The 20,545-nt window shown below is 57.2% G+C and overlaps 3 protein-coding genes across 5 annotated transcripts in view; 1 reads left to right on the top strand and 2 right to left on the bottom strand.

The window, feature by feature from the left end:
• EEF1AKMT4 (EEF1A lysine methyltransferase 4) overlaps window positions 1–3,964 on the bottom strand; it is a 33,549-nt gene extending 29,585 nt beyond the window's left edge. Inside the window, exon 1 of the mRNA XM_032803897.2 lies at window positions 3,695–3,964. Within this exon, the coding sequence (XP_032659788.1) occupies window positions 3,695–3,914 (220 nt within the window). The 5' untranslated portion in view covers window positions 3,915–3,964. The remainder of the gene's footprint in view (window positions 1–3,694) is intronic.
• Window positions 3,965–4,750: 786 nt separating this feature from the next.
• ALG3 (ALG3 alpha-1,3- mannosyltransferase) lies at window positions 4,751–11,476 on the top strand. Its single transcript, XM_032803895.2, has 9 exons — window positions 4,751–5,007; window positions 5,967–6,066; window positions 6,269–6,416; window positions 7,019–7,179; window positions 8,385–8,505; window positions 9,116–9,321; window positions 9,708–9,784; window positions 10,115–10,259; window positions 11,064–11,476. The coding sequence occupies exons 1-9, from the start codon at window positions 4,815–4,817 to the stop codon at window positions 11,251–11,253; spliced, it is 1,341 nt and encodes a 446-aa protein (XP_032659786.1). The 5' UTR covers window positions 4,751–4,814; the 3' UTR covers window positions 11,254–11,476.
• Window positions 11,477–12,348: 872 nt separating this feature from the next.
• The window catches only part of VWA5B2 (von Willebrand factor A domain containing 5B2), a 57,752-nt gene continuing 49,555 nt past the window's right edge, over window positions 12,349–20,545 (bottom strand). For 2 of the 3 annotated variants that reach the window (XM_032803925.2, XM_075068366.1), the window contains exons 15-22: window positions 17,898–18,123; window positions 17,354–17,695; window positions 17,133–17,270; window positions 16,502–16,621; window positions 15,943–16,020; window positions 15,099–15,168; window positions 14,451–14,559; window positions 12,349–13,014 (exon numbers count right to left, since the gene is read on the bottom strand). In XM_032803925.2, coding sequence (XP_032659816.1) covers window positions 12,361–13,014; window positions 14,451–14,559; window positions 15,099–15,168; window positions 15,943–16,020; window positions 16,502–16,621; window positions 17,133–17,270; window positions 17,354–17,695; window positions 17,898–18,123 — 1,737 coding nt within the window. In that variant the 3' untranslated portion in view covers window positions 12,349–12,360. The remainder of the gene's footprint in view (window positions 13,015–14,450; window positions 14,560–15,098; window positions 15,169–15,942; window positions 16,021–16,501; window positions 16,622–17,132; window positions 17,271–17,353; window positions 17,696–17,897; window positions 18,124–20,545) is intronic. The other variant, XM_075068367.1, reaches the window with a different exon arrangement.

The following is a 20,545-nucleotide window of genomic DNA, read 5'->3' as shown; positions in this document are numbered from 1 at the left end:
ACTACAGACCAGTTAGTTTAACTTCTGTGCCAGGGAAGATAATGGAGCAAGTGATTAAAGAAATCATCTGCAGACACTTGAAAAGGTGGTAAGGTGATAGGAATAGCCAGCATGGATTTGTAAAGAACAAATTTGTCAAACCAGTCTGACAGCTTTCCTTGATAGGATAAGCAGCAGAGAATCCTGTGGCACCTTATTTCCACTACCTGCGTGGACGAAGTGGGTATTCACCCACAGAAAGCTCACGCTCCAAAACGTCTGTTATCTATAAGGTGCCACAGGATTCTCTGCTGCTTTTACAGATCCAGACTACACAGAGCTACCCTCTGATATTTGATAGGATAACGAGCCTTGTGGATAAGGGAGAAGCGGTGGATGTGGATACCTAAGACTTTAGTAAGGCAGTTTGATACGGTCGTCGCATCACTGATTGCTTATCGATAAACTCGGCAAATTTAATTAGATGGGGCATCAAGTAGGATAACTCAAGCTTATTCACATCTCCAGAAGGACCGGTTTATAGCTAGAAGTGCTTCTATTATTAAATAGGGCTTCCCGAATCCTGCCTGCGCAAATTATCGACACATCCACCTCTCCTATAAGTTCTACCCAATAACATAGATGGAGGTTCCACAGGGGTTCTGTTTTGGCGACCAGCTGTTGTCAATATCTTCATCAACAACTGTAGAATGCTGGCATAGAAAGTACGCTTATTAATGTTGCGGCCGATTACCAATGGGAAGGGATTGCCAAACTGCCTTGAGAGCCGACAGCGGTCAAAATTCAAAAATGATCTGCGACAAATTGCGCGGAGAATATGGTCGAGGGTAAACCGGCATGGATGAAGCTTCAATAAAGACAAATGCCAAAGTGCTTCCACTAGCGCAAGGAACAATCAGTTTCATAGCACTACAGAATGGAGAGACTGACTCTAGGCAAGGAGATATGCAGAAAGATCTAGGGGTCATGTGACCACAGCCCTAAATATAGAGTCCAACCAGTCTGACTGCTGTTTGCCAAAAAAAGCAAACGCATTTCTGCGGATGTCATTAACAGGTGTTGTAAACAAGACCGAGAGCTAATTTTCTCCGCCCTCTACTCTGCCGCTGGTTAGCCTCAATGCGAGTACTGTACTGTCCAGTTACTGGCACCGCCTTTTAAGAAAGATGTGGCAGAAATTGCGAGGAGGTCCAGAGAGAGCACAACAGATATGATTAAAAGTCTTGAGAACTGACACTACGAATGGAGGCTGAAAGAATTTAGGAGTCTTATTTAGTTTGCGAAAAGAGGAAGACAGATGGCGGAATGATAGCAGTTTTCAGGTATCTAAAAAGGGTTTGTCATCAGGCATGAGGAGGTTTTTTTTACGTTTATAGCCTTCTATTACTGATATCACAAGACAGCAAGGGACTTAAACTGCAGAACTGAGGTGAGGCTGTGGACAATTAGGAAAAGTTCCTAAACTGTCGGGTAGTTAACACTGGAATAAATTGCCCTAGGCGAGGTTAGTGGAATCTCCACCTCTCTGACGATACTTCTAACAGTAGACTTAGATTAAACTTAGATAAATGTCTATCAGGGATGGTCTAGACAGTATTTGGTCCTGCCATGAGGGCAGGGGACTGGACTCGATGACCTCTCGAGGTCCCTTCCAGTCCTAGAGTCTATGAATCTATGAACAACATTAACACTCAATACATTGTTAGGCTCCAGAGAGAACAACCTGGAGATGAGAGGGGGCAGGTCAGGGGTCTCAGAGCTTTCCTTCCTAACTGTCAGCAGGCTCAGGTAGATGAGGCTACCCCTGTGCCAGGTTCTCAAGGCTACTTCCCAGGAAAATGGCTAGAAGCATGTGGCACAACAGTGAAAGACTCAACAGTTGAAAAAGTGAAGAATTCTCTCACCACGTTCAAAATATTTGCATACATGGCTGATGAATACACCAATGCAAATGGGCAGCAAATCATTGTGTATGTTATCTTGATGTCAGTGGTAGGCCAGTAGATGCATTTCTAGATGTTCAAGTTATAGAAGACACATCGGTTGCATCTGTGACAACCCACATCTTAGGAGAGTTAAATGCTTGTTAATTCGACCCCAAACAGATGGCTGCTTGTGCCTCTGATAGAGCTGCAAACTTCTCTGGAAGACATGGTGGAGTACAAGCTTTGCTTAGAGAAAAGCGTAATCCCAATCTCTCCTATACACACTGCAAAGGCCATCTACTCCAACTAGCGCTAGTATGAGCTGCAGACACTTTAAAAAGACATTAAAAAAGCTACACATTTAATGTCTTCATTATGTTCTTTTTTCAGCAAGAGTCCAAAAAGACTGAATATCTTGGAAAATATAGAAGATACACTGGGACTGAAGTTCAAATTAGCCCAACCTGGGAATACCCACTGCTTTCTCATGAGCGATCCTTGGCTGTTGTTAAAATTACTCCGGCCATTATTATTACTGGCTTTGGAAATTATCTACCCAGATGGGATGGATCTAAGTAGTGAGGCTGGTGGATTACTTTTGCTACTATGTTCAGAGAAGACTATTGCCATTCTCTCTCTCGTAAGTCTACCACTTGGGTCATTAAACAATGCCATCCAGGCATTTGCTACAACAGTAGTTGATCTTTGTCCAGCAATAGAAGCTACATGTGGATCAATCAGAGAGCTATCCATTAAAAAAATACTGGAAGAAGCAAAGTTTTCAGTCCAGAAGTTGACTAATGAAGACATTTATATTGAATCCTTAAGTGAAGGAGACAAGAAGTGTTTGCTAAGACAACTGAAAAAGTACAGAGACTTGATTCTTAAAAATCTACAACAGGGACTTCTAGATTCTACTCAAACTCTACATAGCTTTTACAGATCCTTGTCCTATAAAACGCGACAGGTAGTGGAGTGAGGCACTACCAGCAATGGGGCTGCCACGTGCTCAGGACACACTAGAGAATTTGAACACAGAGTGGAATATCTTGCAACCAATGAATGAAGATTTGACTTCAACTTCTCTTTTTATCATCACTAGTGGCCCAACCCGATCTTTGTGTTCTGTTTCCTGGGATGAAACAAGTAGGAATTCCTCTCTTGCTACTCCCAGTCACAAGAGCTACAGCTGAGCCTTTTTTCCATCACTGAATGGAACTTTGTGTTCTGAAAGAAGTAGCCTTCTGCCTGATCATGTGAATGAACTAATGAGCATATCAATTGAAGGAATAGACGTACGGGACACACGAGAAGCCACCAAAGATGACCACATCGCATTCAAGAAGTTCATTTTTTTGAAGAGTTGTGCAAAATTGTAACAAGAAAGCAAGAAGGATGTAGATGTCGTGCTTCATAGAAGGCTTGAGCACCCAACTTTACTTTGTGTGATGATTGTAAAACATGAGTTAAATTTAATAAAATGATCCTGAAACATTTTTCAGTTTTCACTACGGTGCCATAGAGCCCACCTTCACCCTCACAGTCACACCCCTATCGAACCACTCCCCAGCCCCCATTTCAATTTCTGGGGAAACGCTGTTACTGCCGGATAGTAGAAACACATGACATCCCACGCGGGGACCCCCATCACAAGGCCACCAAAAAGACCCAGCCCCGTAGGGGGAAAAGGGGATAGAGCCCGGAGTGTCCCTAACCCAACACCAGGCTCCGGTGAGGCTAAGGGGGAATCCCCAGGGGGTTTCACTTACCCAACACCAGGATCCGGTCCCCCGGGCGCAGCTCCGCCTCCAGCTGCTCGCGGAAGCAGGATAAGCCCCCAAACCACTCAGCCGGAGCAGCCCCCACTTCCTGGTACCGCGAGTCCCAGAAGCACCGGTCCCGGTACCGGACGTTAGAGTCCGGCAGCTGTGGACGGTCCATACTCCCGGACCCAGCGGCGCGGTGCTGCCTATAGGAGGGCGGGGCCATCGATAACGGGGCGTGGCCGATCCGCAACTTGTCGCGGAAACCGAACCTGCCGCCTGCCACCCGTTTCCCCACAAACCACGTGGAACTTCCGGGCCGGGTTTGGTGCAACGCCGAAAACATTCCCCCCGAAAACTATTCCCCCCAGTGGGCGGGACAGAACTAACTCCGTGTGCCGAGTCCCAGGGCATGGAGGAGGAGAAGGAGATGTTTCCCCATGGGGACCCCTTCCAGAGCCCCCCTCCTTGCTGCCCCCCCCCGTTTCCTATGTCACCATCCCCGGCCCTTCTGTCACCCCCCCTGCACTACTTAGCCCACCCCCACGCGGGGTCAGGGCAGGGGCACTGATTAATCATTAATCAGGCCACAGGTAACAGGATCCCAGCCCAGATCCTCGGGGTCGGGGATGGGGCAGGACACCTGTTGATACAGTGACCCCCCTCACACCGCAGTGAAATGCAGCTGCCTCTGGGTGGAGGTGCAGCGGCTGCTCCCCCACACCCTGCCAAGCAGGGCTGTAAAGGAAGAGGATGATTCCTGTGTTGTCATAACCAACCACTGGGGATTTAGGAGGCCCAGCTTGGTCGGGACATTTAAAAATGTGGCAACTGAGCAAACAGCTGAGCCAGCCCCAGTGCTCTCACCAGCAGACCACACTGCCCCTCCATAGCCTGGAACAGCCCGGAGCCACCCTGGCCTGATCCTGCCAGTGCCTGTTTCTGGCCAGCCCCAAGCAACACGTGGCTGGGCCCAGGGCAAGCTCCTGACACGGCCCCGTCCCAGCCCGAGGGCCTGGGGGACCGGCCTCTCTGGGAGGGCTGCGTGTTTCCTCCCGGAGTGAGGGAGCCCTTAGGCGGTGACACGGGCCCGGGAGTTGGCAGCTTGGCCCGGGCAGGGCGGACGATGGCTCCCGCTCCCGGCTCAGGGCTCCGGCGCAAAGGGGCGGCGGGGCCGGGATCGCTGCGCCAGGGCCTGCGCCGCGCCTGGCAGGAGAAGCACCGGGTGCTCTTGGCGCCCCAGTACACGGCGCTGGTGGCCGCCTGGCTCTGCCTGGCGGAGGTGGGGGTCACGCACTGGGTCATACACAGGGTGGCATGTGAGTGGCCTGGCGCGGTTCCTGCAGGGCAGTGGGGGAGCTGGGCCGGCCCGGGACAGCCCGAACCTGGGACCCGGAACCAGGGCTGCGGGTTGGGACTGAGGGGCGCTGGCAGAGCTGTGGGTGGGGACCCCAGGGCTGGGGTAGCAGGGGGCTGTGGGTTGGGACTGAGGGGCACCGGCAGAGCTGTGGGTGGGGACCCCAGGGCTGGGGTAGCAGGGGGCTGCGGGTTGGGACTGAGGGGCACCGGCAGAGCTGTGGGTGGGGACCCCAGGGCTGGGGTAGCAGGGGGCTGTGAGTTGGGAGTGAGGGGCACTAGCAGAGCTGTGGGTGGGGAGCCCAGGACTGAGGTAGCAGGGGGCTGCGGGTCGGGGTTGAGGGGCATTGGCAGAGCTGTGGATGGGGAGCCCAGGGCTGGGGTAGCAGGGGGCTGCGGGTCGGGGTTGAGGGGCACTGGCAGAGCTGTGAGTGGGGAGCCCAGGACTGGGGTAGCAGGGGGCTGCGGGTCGGGACTGGGCGGCATTGGCAGAGCTGGGGTGGGTGACCCGTGAGGCTGCTGTGAGCTAGTTTTTCACTGTTATGTCAAATTCAAGGTTGTGGCCCTCAGTGTCCCGCCCCACCCCCCAGCTCCTCTCACTCGCTCTCCCCTTTTTTCTCAGTTTTCTCTCTCCCCCTTCGCCCCTTCACAGTTACTTCACTGGAACAGGCTCCTGCTCAGCTCCCCACCTGGCCCTCCCTGTGATGGCTCCTTACTTAACCCTGTAGTGCCTGTCTCCAGCTCTCTGCCTGGGTTGCTCCTCTGATGTTACCTAGTTGGGAAGTCCCACAGGGCAAGGACCTGGCTTGGTGTCCGTCTCCCACCCCGTAGGGCTGGAGAATGATCACGTTTTCCCAGTCCCCTCCTAGCACCTGTCTGTGGCGAGCAGCTGCTGAGTGTGAGCCGCGTGCTCTCCCCACAGACACAGAGATCGACTGGAAAGCCTACATGGATGAGGTGGAGGGAGTCGTGAACGGGACCTTCGACTACACCCAGCTGAAGGGAGATACCGGGCCCCTGGTGTGAGTATGGGAAGGGGTGGGAGGGAGCTGGGGACTGGGACTTCCTGCTGGCTAAGGAAGGGAAGTGTGTGTCTAAGCGGTGGATAGGGCCAGACTCTTTAGGGAGGGGGCTCTTGGGAGGGAGCTGTCCATTGGCCAGGGCCCCTTCCCTCCTGCACTAGCTCAGGCTGCCCCCGCCCCTCACTCCTGTCTCTCTCTGTAGTTACCCCGCTGGGTTTGTGTACATCTTCCTGGGTCTCTACTACATCACCAGCCGCGGCACAAATATCCGTCTGGCGCAGTATCTCTTTGGCGCGCTCTATCTCGTGACGCTGCTGCTCGTCTTCCGCATCTACAGCCGGACCAGGAAGGTGAGACGCCATCTGCAGCCACCCGGCCAGGGCCAAACCCACATGGGGGCTCAAGGGAGCAATCACAGCTCCAGCCTCTGAGCACATCCGCGCTGTGCAGAGCTCTGGCCTTTGTGCGGAGGGTCAGCAGGGGTAGGGGGCAAGACTGGAGTAGCAAAGGAGCGACGTATCTGAGGAGAAGGGCATTGACAGAGCTGGGAGGGCAGGTCTGGAATAGCAGGGGGCTGCAGGCTGGGACTAAGGGGCACTGGCAGAGATGGGGAGAGCCCAGGGCTGTGATAGCAGTGGGCTGCGGGACGGGAGTGAGGGGCATTGGCAGAGGTGGGTGGAACCCAGGGCTGGGGTAGCAGGGGGCTGTGGGTCGGGAGTGAGGGGCATTGGCAGAGATGGTGGAGCCCAGGGCTGGGATAGCAGGGGGCTGCAGGTCGGGAGTGAGCGGCTCTGGCAGAGATGCGGGGGAGCCCAGGGCTGTGATAGCAGGGGCGGAGGGTTGGGACTGAGGGGCATTGGCAGGGCGAGGATACCAGGGGTGGTAGGTCAGGACTGACAAGTATCGGGGGGGCTGGGACTGCAGTAATAGCTGCCTCTGTCTCTGCTCATAGGTTCCCCCCTATGTTTTCTTCTTCATGTGCTGCGCCTCCTACCGCGTCCACTCCATCTACATCCTGCGTCTCTTTAACGACCCTGTTGCCATGGCCATCCTCTTCCTCGCGGTCAACCTCTTCCTGGAAGAGCGCTGGTCCTGGGGCTGCTTCTTCTTCAGGTGGGTCCCCCCTGCTCCCCCAAACCACAAGGCGGGAGCCTCTGCACCCCTTCCTTTGGCTGGGGAGTGTTGGATTCTTATGGGTTGTTCTGGGTCAGGACTGACCCCTCCCTAGTCCAGGACACGAGGCCTCTGGGGCTGAGGAGCACAGCAAGTCCATGCTAGGGGTGGTCACTGCTCCCAGGAGCTCCAGGTCACGTATGGAGCTCGGGGAAGGGGAACGAGCATAGGTAACTTCTGCTCAGATCAGCAGGATTGACTCCAGCAGCATGACAGAGGTGGGGCTCTAAGGGTCCATCTACCCTGCAGCTAGATACCCAGGGCTGGCCCGAGCCAGCTGGCAGCGTGGAGGGGCCCTCGGGGGGACTGAGACATGGGTAGGGCAGGGGCCCTCACGAGGAATCAGCATTGGGAGCCTTAGCAGAGCAGAGGGGATGGGGAGAGGCAACGCCAAGCAGATGAGGGAGGATGAGCAGGGACGGGCACTTCCCCAGAATTTGGGTGGCTGCGATGTTGGAGGAGCCAATGGAGGGATCCCTTACTGGGAGTGACTTGATCAAACCCCTGGGCCAGGACGAGGCTTCTCGGGACAGCGCTTTGTGCGGGCTGGAGGGAGGGTGGTGGGAGCGTTTGGGAGGCCAGAGAGGAGGAGGCAGCGATCACTCAGGCAGGACATTTGGCTGTGGGGATGGAGAGGAAAGGACGGATTTTGGAGATGCTGAACATGGAGAAGCAGCAGGATTTGGAATCGGCCCAGATGCTTAAGTCATGGGCGAGGGAGGGCGTGCCCTCGACAGCGCCTGTCTGAGCCAGTCAAGCTGCGGTTGGGCCAGGTCCCCACGCCCCCAGTAGCATCTACCTGAGCTGCTCAGCCTGTGTTTCAGGAGACGCAGCATGTAACCCCTCAGCCCACGTGCTCGGACAGGGACAGTTCGTTCCCCTGGCTCCATTCCCCTCAGGTTGGGCAGCTGCCTTTCTCCTGTCACTGTCTGTCCCGTCGTTTCATCCAGGGCCCTCCCCCACCAGCCTCAGCACCGTCACAGTGCTGGAATAGAGTCCATTACGGCACTGGAGCTGGGGAACCTGCCTGGGGGGCAGCCTGCAGGCAGGATCGAGGCCATTTTGCACAAGGTCAGGGCCAGCAAGGGGAGGCAGCCTGCAGGCAGGGCCCTGGTGAGCCGCAGTGACTCTCTCTCTCCCCTCAGCCTGGCCGTGTCGGTGAAGATGAACGTCCTGCTCTTCGCTCCAGGGCTTCTCTTCCTGCTCCTCTGGCGCTTCGGCCTCCTGGGCACCATCCCCAAGCTCTCCATCTGCGCGCTGCTGCAGGTAACCCGCCCCGTGGGACTGGCCCAGCCCAGGCGAACACTGGGGCCTGCACAGCTGGGGCCAGCTGCATGGCCGGCCCAGTCCGTGGGTCTCTGCTGCCTCCTGCACAGACGCACCTGACTCTGCCAGACTGAGCCCGAGGCCCAGCACCCAGAGGTGCATGGAGGATGGGGCACATCAGGAAGGTGGATGCAGGGGTAGAGAGGGAGACTGGGGGAAAGACCGTCCCAACCCAGAGCCCCCTCACAAACTCGCATTTAGTATCCCCAGCCATTCAATGTCCCCCCAGGCAGGAGGCACGGAGCCTGGGGGCCCAAAATCACACAGGACACGCCCGTAGCAACAGGCTGGAGAACGCTGTATGAGCTTCTTCCCACACCTCTGCCAATGCCCCTCAACCCTGACCCACAGCCCCCTGCTGCTCCGCTGCCCAGCTCTGCTGGTGCCCCTCAGGCCGCAGTCCCCTTCTATCCCAGCCCTGGGCTCTCCTCATCCAGCTGTGCAGGTGCCCATCAATCCCGACCCCCCAGCGCATAGGGGCGTCCAGCGAGATACCTGGGCGGGTCCTGGCTGGGGAGCTGCACTCATGGTTCGGGGGTCTCACTTGCAGGTGGTCCTGGGGCTGCCCTTCCTGCTGGAGAACCCCATTGGGTACATGACCCGCTCTTTCGACCTGGGCCGCCAGTTCCTTTTCAAGTGGACGGTGAACTGGCGGTTCCTGCCGGAGGAGGTTTTCCAGCATCGGGCCTTCCACCTGGCGCTGCTCGCGGCCCACTTGGGCGCCCTGGGTCTCTTTGCGCTGCACCGGTGGCACAGGTGAGACCTGGCATGGAACGGGGCACCGGGTACAGAGCAGCGGATCCTTGAGGTTTCCCTGCAGGCCCTGCGCCGCAAGGTGATTTGGAGAGGAGGCTGGGGCAGCCCACCCACAGGGATCCCTGCCTGGCCAGGCTACGGGGAGCATAGCATCAAAAAGCTTCCATTACACTGAGGCTGTGGAGTCCTGGGTGCCGGGGGAGGGGAGAACTTTAGTGCATTTTGGGGGCCTTCCCCATTCAGAGCTGGCCCCCTGGCTCTGCGAAGCCATTGCTGGCTGAATTGTCTCAGAGGGGCCAGTTCATGGCCCAGGGGGTGGGAGGGTCTGTGGCCTCTGTGCCGAGGCTGGGCCTGAGGGGTCTTGTGCTTGTCCTTCTCCCCTGCAGGTCTGAGGGGAGTCTCCTGTCACTGCTGAAGGACCCAGCAGAGAGGAAGAGTCCGCCCCAGCCCCTGACGGCCAACCATATCCTTATGCTGGAGCTGGCGATAGAGGCTAGGGCACGGCAGCCCTGGCCGGGCAGGGAGCACCTGAAGGCCATGGGTTTGAGGAGGCCTCGGTGTGAGCATCTCCGGGCTCCTGGCCTTGCGGCGCTGCGTAAACCCAGGTGTCCGGGGGGCCACCTGGGGGCTGTTTAGGAGCTTCCCCCACACTGGGTTAGGAGCAGGGAAGCAGCCACTCCCGATGCAGCCTTGTGGCTCTGGGATTTGGTCACATGCCTGGAGCCCCAGCCTGGGGTGGGAGCACAGTAGCTCTGGAGCCAGCAGCTCCGTAACGTCCTTAATGGCAGCGCACAGGTTGTCTTCGTTCTCTTCACCTCCAACTTCATCGGCGTTTGCTGCAGCCGGTCCCTGCACTACCAGTTCTACGTGTGGTATTTCCACACGCTGCCCTACCTGCTGTGGTGCACACCCGCCGGGAAGCTCAGCCACCTGCTGAGGTACTTGCCTGGGAAGGGAGTGGGGCTGACCCCCCTTCGTGCCTCGGTGTCCTTCCCCCAGCTCCTGGGAATCCCTCCTGCTGCTGGTGCTGCATGGGGTAGGCCCTGGCCTTCTCTGGTGCCATAAACCTGAGCAAATGAGGGGCTGTGTGGGTTCCTCCCAGGTAATTATCCACAGGGCAACTCTGCTTGATTTGTCATCTCTGCTGAGGAAGGGGCAGGGCCAAGGTCACAGGGGCTGCCAGCCAGGAGTGAGGGGTATTAGCAGATCCATATGATGGGAGGAGCCCAGGACTGGGATAGCAGGGGGCTGCGGGTCGGGGTTGAGGGGCACTGGCAGAGCTGTGGGTGGGGAGCCCAGGACTGGGATATCGGGGCTGCGGGTCGGGGTTGAGGGGCACTGGCAGAGCTGTGGGTGGGGAGCCCAGGACTGGGATATCGGGGCTGCGGGTCGGGGTTGAGGGGCACTGGCAGAGCTGTGGGTGGGGAGTCCAGGACTGGGGTAGCAGGGGGCTGCGGGTCGGGGTTGAGGGGCACCGGCAGAGCTGTGAGTGGGGAGCCCAGGGCTGGGATAGCAGGGGGCTGTGGGTCAGGGTTGAGGGGCACCAGCAGAGCTGTGGGTGGGGAGCCCAGGGCTGGGATTACAGGGGGCTGCAGGTTGGGAGTGAGGGCCACTGGAAGATCCATGTGACGGAGTCCCTCAGGGCTGGGAGAGCGGGGTGAGGAGCTGAAGGGTGTTCTCTCTCTCTCCTGTGGTGGGGGGCCCTGACTCACCAGCTCTGACCCAGTTATCTCCCATTGTAGGGTTCTCATCCTGGGCCTCATCGAGCTCTCCTGGAACACGTACCCCTCCACGCTTTGCAGCTCAGCCTCCCTGCACCTCTGTCATGGGATCATCCTGCTGCAGCTCTGGTACGGCACCACTGCCCTCCTGGAGCCACAGGGCCCCCCCACTGCCCAGAAAATAACCCCCTCCCTGAAAAAGACAGAGTAAGACCGTGGACAGCTGGACAATGGGACCTGCAGCCCCTCCCGGTGGGAGCTGGAACTGGATATTCTGCCTGGGTGGGATGATGCCCCAGGCTGGTAACTATGGCTGCTGAATTTCCAGGCTGTTCCGCAGGTGCCACTCAGATGCTGGCACTGCCTGTCCTACCCAGCGGCTGAGTGGATCAGGCCCCCCCAGGACACCTGTTACGTGGGATTTCCTCAATAAACATGGCTTTCCTGCCCCCGGCCTGCAGTGATCTGTCTGGCCTCTGCTGCTGCTGGGCCGGGGGCACCATTTCACAGGATGAAGCAGCTGCCCTGCTTTTGCGGGGGAGTGGGGTGTAATGTCTCGAGCAGTGGCCTGGGATCCAGGACTCCTGGGTTCCATTCTCAGCCCTAGGCGGGAGTGTGGTTAGTGCTGGGGGGCAGAGGGCAGCTCTGGGAGGGAGGACTCCTGGCTTCTATTTGCTCCCAGGGGCAAGCCTCTGAGGGGCACTTGCAAAGACACCCATTTCAGGGACCAATGTGGCTGACCCTCGACGTGCTTAAAACTCGCTTAGTCTTAGAGGAGCTGGGACCGCACGTGGGGATGAGCATCGGCCCCCGGCCCGTGCTCCACCCCTGCTCAGTCCCATTGACCCTACACCATGGAATCCTTCGGGAACTTGGTCCCCTAGCAGCCTCGAGTTGCTTTCACAGAGCAAAAGGGCCTTTCGCCTCCTCTGTTTGTTACTCCCATTCTGAAGTGGGGAAAGGGGACAGCCCCACCCACTGGGGGTGCAACATGCTGGACCTACGTGAGCAGAGAGCGGGGTGGGGGATCACATGCCTCCTCTTCACCCAACGCTGCCTGCACCTCACTTGCTTCCATACCCTTCTGCTGTTCGTTGGCTACCCCAGCCCCCCAGCAGGAGGCTGAGTGATCGGTCCCTGGGCCCAGGAGCAGTACTGGTGGTGGGAGGGAGCTGGCTGCTGGAGCAGGTGGGGCCTGCCCATCTCAGAGGGAAGTGCCCCCTGGGGGCAGCTCAGGAGGGGAAGGAGCTGTGGGCACAGCGGGTCTGAACAAACCTCTTTATTGGCACCACATGGAGCCCGGGCCCTGCCCCTCCCCTCACATGTTGCTGGGGTTGTAGCACAGCATGTTCAGCTTGATGTTCTCGTCCCAGTGGCGCAGCAGCAGGAAGAGGTGACGCGCTGCCCCTTTCAGGGAGCCCACATCCACGCCCTCCGGCAGCTGTTGTGCCCGGAGCCAGGCGTCTGCCTTGGCAGCAAGCAGCTCCCATTCCACAAAGAAGCCAGCGCAGCGGTGCTCGAGCCAGGCCAGCGCCACTGCCGTGGCCCAGCTGGTGCTCTCCAGGTCCCCCTCGTCGGCCTCCAGCCCCACCTCCTGCAGGCTGACGGCTTCGGAGGTGACAGGCGAGTGGTCACAGGCATCGGTCTCGGAGCCACGCCCGCTGTCTGCCTGCGGCCAGATGGCGGTGCTTAGGACCTCAGAGCAGGTGCTGCGCGAATGGGGCGAGCCTGGTTCTGGCACCCCCTCCTGGCTGCCTCTGGCAGGCTCCACACCCTGGCCGGCCACTTGCTTTTGGCCGTCAGGGCTGCCCTTGGCAACGAGTGCCCAGGGGGAGGTGCAGGAGCCAGGGCTGAGGCTGGCGCGGTGCGAAGCGTACGGCGAGGTGCGGTGCAGACGGTCCAGCGGGATCTGCACCACTTCGGAGAAGCTTTCCGTCAGCTGGAAGGTCCCCTGGGCCTGCTGCAGCTGCACCTGGGGGAAGGAGAGGGCGTCACAGCGCGCTGGCTGGAGGGAGCATCTCACATTCACCGTCTGTCACTCACACTGCACGGATCCTAGGGTGTAGAGGAGGGGTCCTGCACTCACTCCAGAAGCCCAGGGAGTGGGGGGGTCTCCTGGCTGCAACTGGGCAGTCTGAGAGGCAGGGCTTGTGTGCCAGGCAGCCCTTTTGCTGATGCTGGCACTGTGCCCGCATCTTGGGGAAGCCCAGCACTAGGCCCAGGCTCTTTATGTGTGAAGATAAGAACGGCCAGGCTGGGTCAGACCAATGGTCCATCCAGCCCAGTGTCCTGTGACAGGTGCTTCAGAGGGAGTGAAAGAACAGGTGCTCGTTGAATCGTGCACTCCCAGCTTCAGGCAAACAGGCTACGGACACCCAGAGCAAGGGGTTGCATCCTTGCCCATCCTGGCTAATGGCCATTGATGGACCCATCCTCAGTGAACTCATCTAATTCCTTTTTGAACCCCATTATAGTTTTGGCCTCCACAACAGCCCCAGCAACAAGTTCCACAGGCTGACTGTGCGTGGTGTGAAGAAATACGTCCTTCTGTTTGTTTGAAACCTGCTGCCTGTTCATTTCATTGGGTAGCCCCTGGTTCTTGTGTTATGTGAGGACGTAAATAACACGTCGTTATTCACTGCCTCCACACCAGTCATGATTTTATAGACCTCAAGTCATATCCCCTCCAAGCTGAGAAGCCCCAGTCTTTTTAATCTCTGCTCATAAGGAAGCTGTTCCAAACCCTTAAATCATTTTTGTTGCTCTTCTCTGTACCTTTTCCAATGCTAATATCACTCTGCTGAGATGGGGAGACCAGAGCTGCATGCAGGATTCGAGGTGTGGGTGCACCATGGATTTATAGAGTGGCACTGTGATATTTTCAGTTTATTATCTATCCTTTGCCTAATGGTTCCTACCACCGTTAGCTTTTTGAACTGCCACTGCACACTGAGCGGATGTTTTCAGAGCGCTGACAATGCTCCAAGTTCTCTTTCATGAGTGGTAACAGCTAACACCCATTCGTCCCCGTCACACGGACGCTCTGGGTCTGAGCTGGGGTGGAGCAGGTAGGGAAGGCTGTGGCAGCAGCAGTTTCCCTTGTACAGCACCGAGGCCTGTCATGGGGCATGCACACAGCATTGACGCCATGCTTCGCAGCCTAACCTCTGGCAGTACCCTGCAGCTTTGGGGGCAGCTCTGCAGGAGCCCTGGCTCCCGTGAGATGGGGGTTGGGATTGGGGCACATCCTGGCCTTGTCATTACTAGTCTGCTCCATCAGGTAGGAGACCCAGGTTTGGTCACAGGTCCTGGGGTGGGATCCATCCCTGGCACTGCTGGGCTGGGAGTGGAGTGCCCGAGGGGAGGAGCTGGGCTCAGCAGGGTGGGATGACAGTGCAGGGTCCTTACCAGTGGGAGGTAGTCATGGATGGCACTGTCCTTGGAGAGCTCGCTTTCTGGGGTCATGCACTGTGGCCGCAGCGCTAGGCCGTGTCCCCGGATCCTGCTGAGACTGAACCTGCCAGGAGAAGGGACCAGTGAGCAGCATGGCCTGGATTCTGCCGGCGCTGGAAGAGCTGTGCTCATCCACTCCTGCGGGGAGGAGGTGGCTGGAGCCTGACATCCCAGGAGACAGCAGGTCCATTGGGAGGGCTGTGAGCCCCCAGCACTGAGTGAACACACACCCAACTCCCCTCCATGGCACAGCAGCCCTGGCCAGGGGAGACTCCTCTCCCGCTCCTTCCTGCCGAAGAGGTGAGGTGACCAAGCTGCAGGGTGACTCTGGCCTCTCTCCAGGAGGCTGCTGGGCCCCAGGCCAATGCTGCTGCAGTGCAGGGTGGGCTGGCAACAGCATGGGGAGAGATTAACCCCTGCTGTGCTGCAGGGTCAGGGCTCAAGCATTAGACGTTTTGGGGGAGGGACCCTCAGTGAAGAAGTGGTGAGATCTCTCCCTGACAGACGGGCCTTTCCTGCTGAATGCAGGGTCCCCTCTGCATGGAAGGGGCCCCCATCTAGCCCCCCAGCCCCAACCCCAGAGAATCAGTCTAGAAAGCCTACCTGGAGCCAGCAAAGTTCTCCATGGATTTCTGGGATCCCACAGAGGTGGCAGAGGGACTGGCCACAGGACCTGGCATGGGGAAGGAAGGTCACTCCATAGGGTTGCACTCCCCAGGCCTCCCCTACTTTCTCCATCCCCACCACAATTGCCTGCTACCACGGGACAGCTCCACAGAGGCCCCCAAAGCGTCCCATCTTGTGGGGGAAGGGCTCAGCCACGCTAGGAGGTAACCAGGCAGGTGGAGGGCCCCCAGCCTGTGCCCCACCTGAACATTACTCCATCCCCTGCCAAATGCAACATGGGGCAGGATGGGAAGTTTATGACGCCAGCAGGGGCTGCCTTCCCAAACCCAGCGCTCCCCCGGGGTACTGCAGGCAGGTCAGGAGTGCAGGGAGGTCATGGCTCCCACCCAAGGTTCTCCTATGCTCCTGGGAATGGGAGCCACCCTCTCATTAGACCCTTCATCTCCACAAGAGAGCCAGCATCTCTGCACTGACTGGAGCAGCAAGGCTGGAGAGCAGCCTGTTCCGGCCAGTTCCAGGAGCACAGACGAGGGCGATAACGTAACCACACAGGTTAGGGGAGGGGGCTCGGCCCTTTCACGAAAGGTCGCACCCCAACACAGGACTGAGGGTTGGACAGTAAAGCTGATGGGTGCATTACACATCCAAATGGGCTGTGAGATGATTCACACTGAGGCTCCAGGCTTCCTGCCACCTCCTGTTTGGCCCCATCTCTCTCTCTCTAAGGTTTTCCTATAGGGCCGAGCAGCGCAATGTCTAACCCTCAAAGCGCCTGCTTTCCCAGCTCCCCCAGCAGCTCTGGGCTGTGCGTGGGACTTACCATCACGGCAGCTTTGCTTTTCCCAGGCACTGGCAGCAGAGGAGACGCTGACGGGAGAAGTGGGTGTCTCGTCTCGCTCTGAAACAGAATCAAGAATTCAGAGACTATGCTGGGTACTGGGACCTTCCAACTCCCCGCTGCAGCCTGCTGAGGACATGAACCCACAACCTCCCTAGTTCACACAGGCTCTAGCTCCAGCTTGGTCCCCTTTGCAGCAGCAGTGGCCTGAGGTGCTGTCCCTGTCTCCATCTCCATTTGATGCACAGGCTGCGCCCACTCCTGGGATCCCAGCACCTGCACCGGGTTACACTTGGAAGTGTCAGCTGTGGGCTTCCAGGGAGCACCTCACCCCAGGGCCCTCTCCTAGTTTCCCGTCCTGGGTGGCTGAGATCAGTGGCCCCTTGAGCTGACAGCCCTCTGATGTGAGCCTGCCGTTGCCCTAGGAGCCTGGACAAGCCTCACTGGTTTGCTTCAGTTCCTCCCCGAGGCAGTGTTGGGTTTTCAGGGGCGTAGGGCAGCGTGCCAGGGGCAGGTTATCAATGCAGAGCTGGGCTAGTACCTGCAGAGATGACAGCATCGTCCAGCTCCTCTGAGTCACGCCGTCGTCCCAGGCCCACAGAGTAACTGCGCTGGCGCCGGATCCCAGTCTGGGACCCTCGGGGATGGCTGGAAGGGCTCCCTGGAGGGAATCACACTCACCATCAGCTGGCAGCTGCACCACAGAGCAGGGCTTAGATCTTGCAGAGGATCCCCAGGCACCCCTGGCCACTGCTGCTTTGAGCCCAAGATGCTCAGGCCCACATCCTCTATGAAGTGCTTAACTCCCATTGATCTCAATACTTCTGAGGATCTGGGCCTCAATTCCTTTAATGCGTCCTCTCACACTCAGCTTTCCCACTCTTTAGGCAGTTCTTTGGAGTCTAATCTAGCTCCATCCTTGGCATAGCCAGCTGCCCTCCTGAAACATCTCTGCGCCTGGACCCCAGACACACCTGAACACACAGATGTATGCATGAGCACGTGCCAACAGGGAGACAAACGCAGACAGGCCCAGCCACACGGATAGGCCCATGGACGGAGCCAGGCAGACCCAGACACACGCAGATCCACATGTGCATACAGAGTCCCATGGGTCCCTAGAGGTGAGCTGGGGGACTGGGGGGAGCTAAGTGCCATTCTGGGAGCTGTACCTGCATTGTGAACCTCAAGGGCCCTGGGCAGGGCCTCCTGGGTGGAGGAGTCCACAGGCACCAAGCAGGTGTAGATGGAGGGCGTGTTGCAAGCCTTGCTGGATTGAATGGCCTTCAGGCGGAGCCTCCGGGAGAAACCTGAGAGTGAGTCACAGGGTCAGGCTGGGCGGGGAGGGGGAGCCTACAGGATGTGGGGGTCATGCAGGTAAGTGCGTACTCACTGTGCTCCAGCTCAGCTTCCCTCTGTGCCACATTCTCATGGTCCCGGATGACGGAGCTGGCAGTCAGATGGTGCAGCAGTTTGTCCCAGGCCTTACATGACTCTTCTGGCAGCTCATCTTTGCCCTGCCCGGCCCTGGCTTGGAGCAGAGGCTCCAGGGTGGCTGTCACTTCCCAGGAGACGGGCTTCCCGGCACTGAGTGCATGGATCACCACCTGGCATCGCAGGGGCAGACAGGCACCTCCCTCACACTCACCGTGCTCAGCTGTTGGCGACGCGCTGAAGAGATACGGGGGCTCCACCAACATGTCCCACTCCAGATGGGATGGCGAGAGCAAGTTACCTAGGAGACAGCAAGAGTGACGTCCGGGGGCAGAGTGGGACACAGCCCCCTGGGCTTGTACAGGGCACAGCAGTCCCTTGCTCCACCCTGGGGACGGGACTGCCCTGAGCCCCCTGCACCCTCCTGAGGGGGCTGCCCTGAGGCCCAAGCTAATTTGGGCTCCAGTCCCCCAGCATCTCCCTCCTGCTATAACAACACTCACTGGAATCTGCCAGGCTCCTTCGCAGCCTCTGCAGCTCTGGCCCAATCTCATCCAGCTTCCCTTCCAGGGACTGGTTCCGCTTCTGGGACACCTTCTCCAGGGCCCTGCGCAGCCGATGGGCATCCAGCTCACCGTGCGGGGATGAAAAGCTGCGTCCAGATAAGGCAGCTCGTGCTAGTGCCTTCTTCCGCCGCGCCAGCTCCTCGGAGCTCAGCGCCACGCACGCCTGAGCAGGAGAGATTCAGGGGTCAGTCTGGGGAGTTGGGGCCCTGCTTTGGGCATGTTTGCAGATGAGACCCCCTGGGGGTTACTGCAGGGGATCAGCTGGCTCATCTCTCCACACAGGCCTAGCGCTGAGCCCGCCCATCTCTCTGCAAGGACTCAAGACCTGACAGGTAAAGTGCTGGCTGGCAGGAAAGCTGCCCCCAAGGCTGGGGCAGTCGCAGTCCCAGCCAAACCAGTGGAGCTCAGAGAGGGCTTTGAGGCAGCCCAGTAGCTGGCATAGTCTGAAGTGCTCCCTTCCTCCCTCCCTTGGGTTCCCTGGAGTCGGACATGCTCTGGCTGCTGGCAATGGTGGTGTCACAGCAGTGTCCAGGCTGGAGCTAGACTCTGTGTACAAACTGAAACACGAGATTTTCAGGGCAGTTGCCTGTAACTCGTTTTAGAGCTGCCATCCAAATATTCATTTCACCCTGGCTGTGCTCTGCCCCTCTCTGTATCAGCCATTTGACTAGAATATAAATAGATCTATCACTGAGAAAGATTGACCACTCCCTGTTATTTTGGGGTAGTAGCTAAGCAAAGGCTGCTGCATTCCCAAGTTGTTAGATAAAGCTGATGAGGAACTGTTGGTTTATTTGATATTAATCTGATGAGATTAATTTGATTTGATACTAACTCCTTTTACTGTTGTGTGATTTGGTTAACATTAAACCACGAGTATATTTCCAGTGAGGTTTTTTGGGTTTTTTGTTAGTTTCGTTACTAAATAATACAAAACTCTGAAAACCAGACACTTTTCTCCCAGATATCAGAGCCCAGAACTGTAGGACCCTGGGACAGAAGCCAGAGATAACTCAATAAGCCACCTAGTGGTGACCCATATGACCTGCCTCCTGTAGTCCTCACACTGGGGCTTCCCTGGATGGGCCATTTTAGAAAGAAATATTAAATCTGTTGTATGGATTGAGATGTTGATTCCCTTTAAAATCTTGGGGTTTGTAAAGTTCTGTCTTTGCTCCAGAGAGCTGGTGGCCAGGAAAGCAGAAACAAGGTTTTGGGGAGAAAACAGAAGTGACAGCCAAGGACTGTTGTGAAACTCTGCTTGCTCAGCAGAGCGGAACTACCCCTGTGCAGTTAGCAGGGAGCGTTTACGTAAGCTGGAGGTAGCATTTAATATTCACGTCGGCTGGGCTGTAGGGGGGATGGTTCTGAAATATGGATTATATTTTCTTTCCTATTCTGCTTTTGAATGATCTAGAGGATTTAGTGAACAAGTCCCTAGTGTAACTGGGAGATCAGTATTTTAAGGGCTCACATATTTTGTTTCAGAGTCACCTTCTCAAATTAAAATAGTTTTGAATAGTGTTATAATTTAAAACTGTCATGTACGTATTTCTCGTTTCATCTCAGAAAAGCAATCATGGAGAGTCACCGAGAGTCTGCCTCAAGGAGAAGATGTTGCTATCTTGCCTGATATCAGGAAGAAGTCATCATCCCATGGATTCAACAAAAAATTGCTTGAAGTCCACTTGAAGATGCTGGAGACTGTAGCCCAGTGTTTTGACCCTTTCTCCAAAAGAAACCAAAGTACATCGCACACATCCAACACATGAACCAAAATCGATGCCTTAAATTTGACCCCAATGGTTTATTTTTATTAGCTGTCTGTTAATCATGAATGAGCCAGTACGTCATGGAAAGTGTGAGGATGTAGTTGTGTTTCACAGAAGAAATTAACGAGATGGATTTAATTTGACAAAGCAGGAGATCTGCAGATGGGCTTAGACTCTGAAAGCCAGAGCTCAGGCAGGGATTGAGAGGATGACAGCGGTGACAGTTAAAGGCAAAGAAAACACGGTTACTCACCTTTGTAACTGTTGTTCTTCGAGATGTGGTGCTCATATCCATTCCAGTAGGTGTATGCGCCGCGCGTGCACATTCGTTGGAAGACTTTTACCTTAGCAACTCCAGCGGGCCGGCAGGTCGCCCCCTAGAGTGGCGCTGCCATAGCGGCTAATATATACCCCTGCTGGCCCGCCCGCTCCTCAGTTCCTTCTTGCCGGCTACTCCGACAGTGGGGAAGGAGGGTGGGTGAATACGGGAACGACTCCCTCGAGTCCCGGTGCCGGAACGGTGGCTGGAGCAGAACGGTGCCGGAGTATCGAGACCGGCGCAGATGATCTGCGCCGCGATACGACTCGGTACGTCGTGAGAAGCAGTGCCGGGACTGCGAGCGGCGTCGCGAGCAAGACCTCCCTCGGGATCGAGATCGGTGCCGGAGATCGTGACGGTGCCGAGCCGGAGGGTTCAGGGACGTGCTGCTCGGCGTGGGCTTGCCCTTAGACTGCAGAACCCGCACCGGCGGTGCGGGGTTGGAGCAGCACAGGCTCCGTTAGAGCGATGAGGTCCCTGGCCGAGGAGAAGGT

This window comes from Chelonoidis abingdonii, chromosome 8, assembly GCF_003597395.2.
Source record: "Chelonoidis abingdonii isolate Lonesome George chromosome 8, CheloAbing_2.0, whole genome shotgun sequence".
Classification (NCBI taxonomy): Eukaryota; Metazoa; Chordata; order Testudines; family Testudinidae; genus Chelonoidis; species Chelonoidis abingdonii.
The sequence above is the reverse complement of the archived record's forward strand: the minus strand, read 5'-3'. Positions and strand labels throughout refer to the sequence as shown.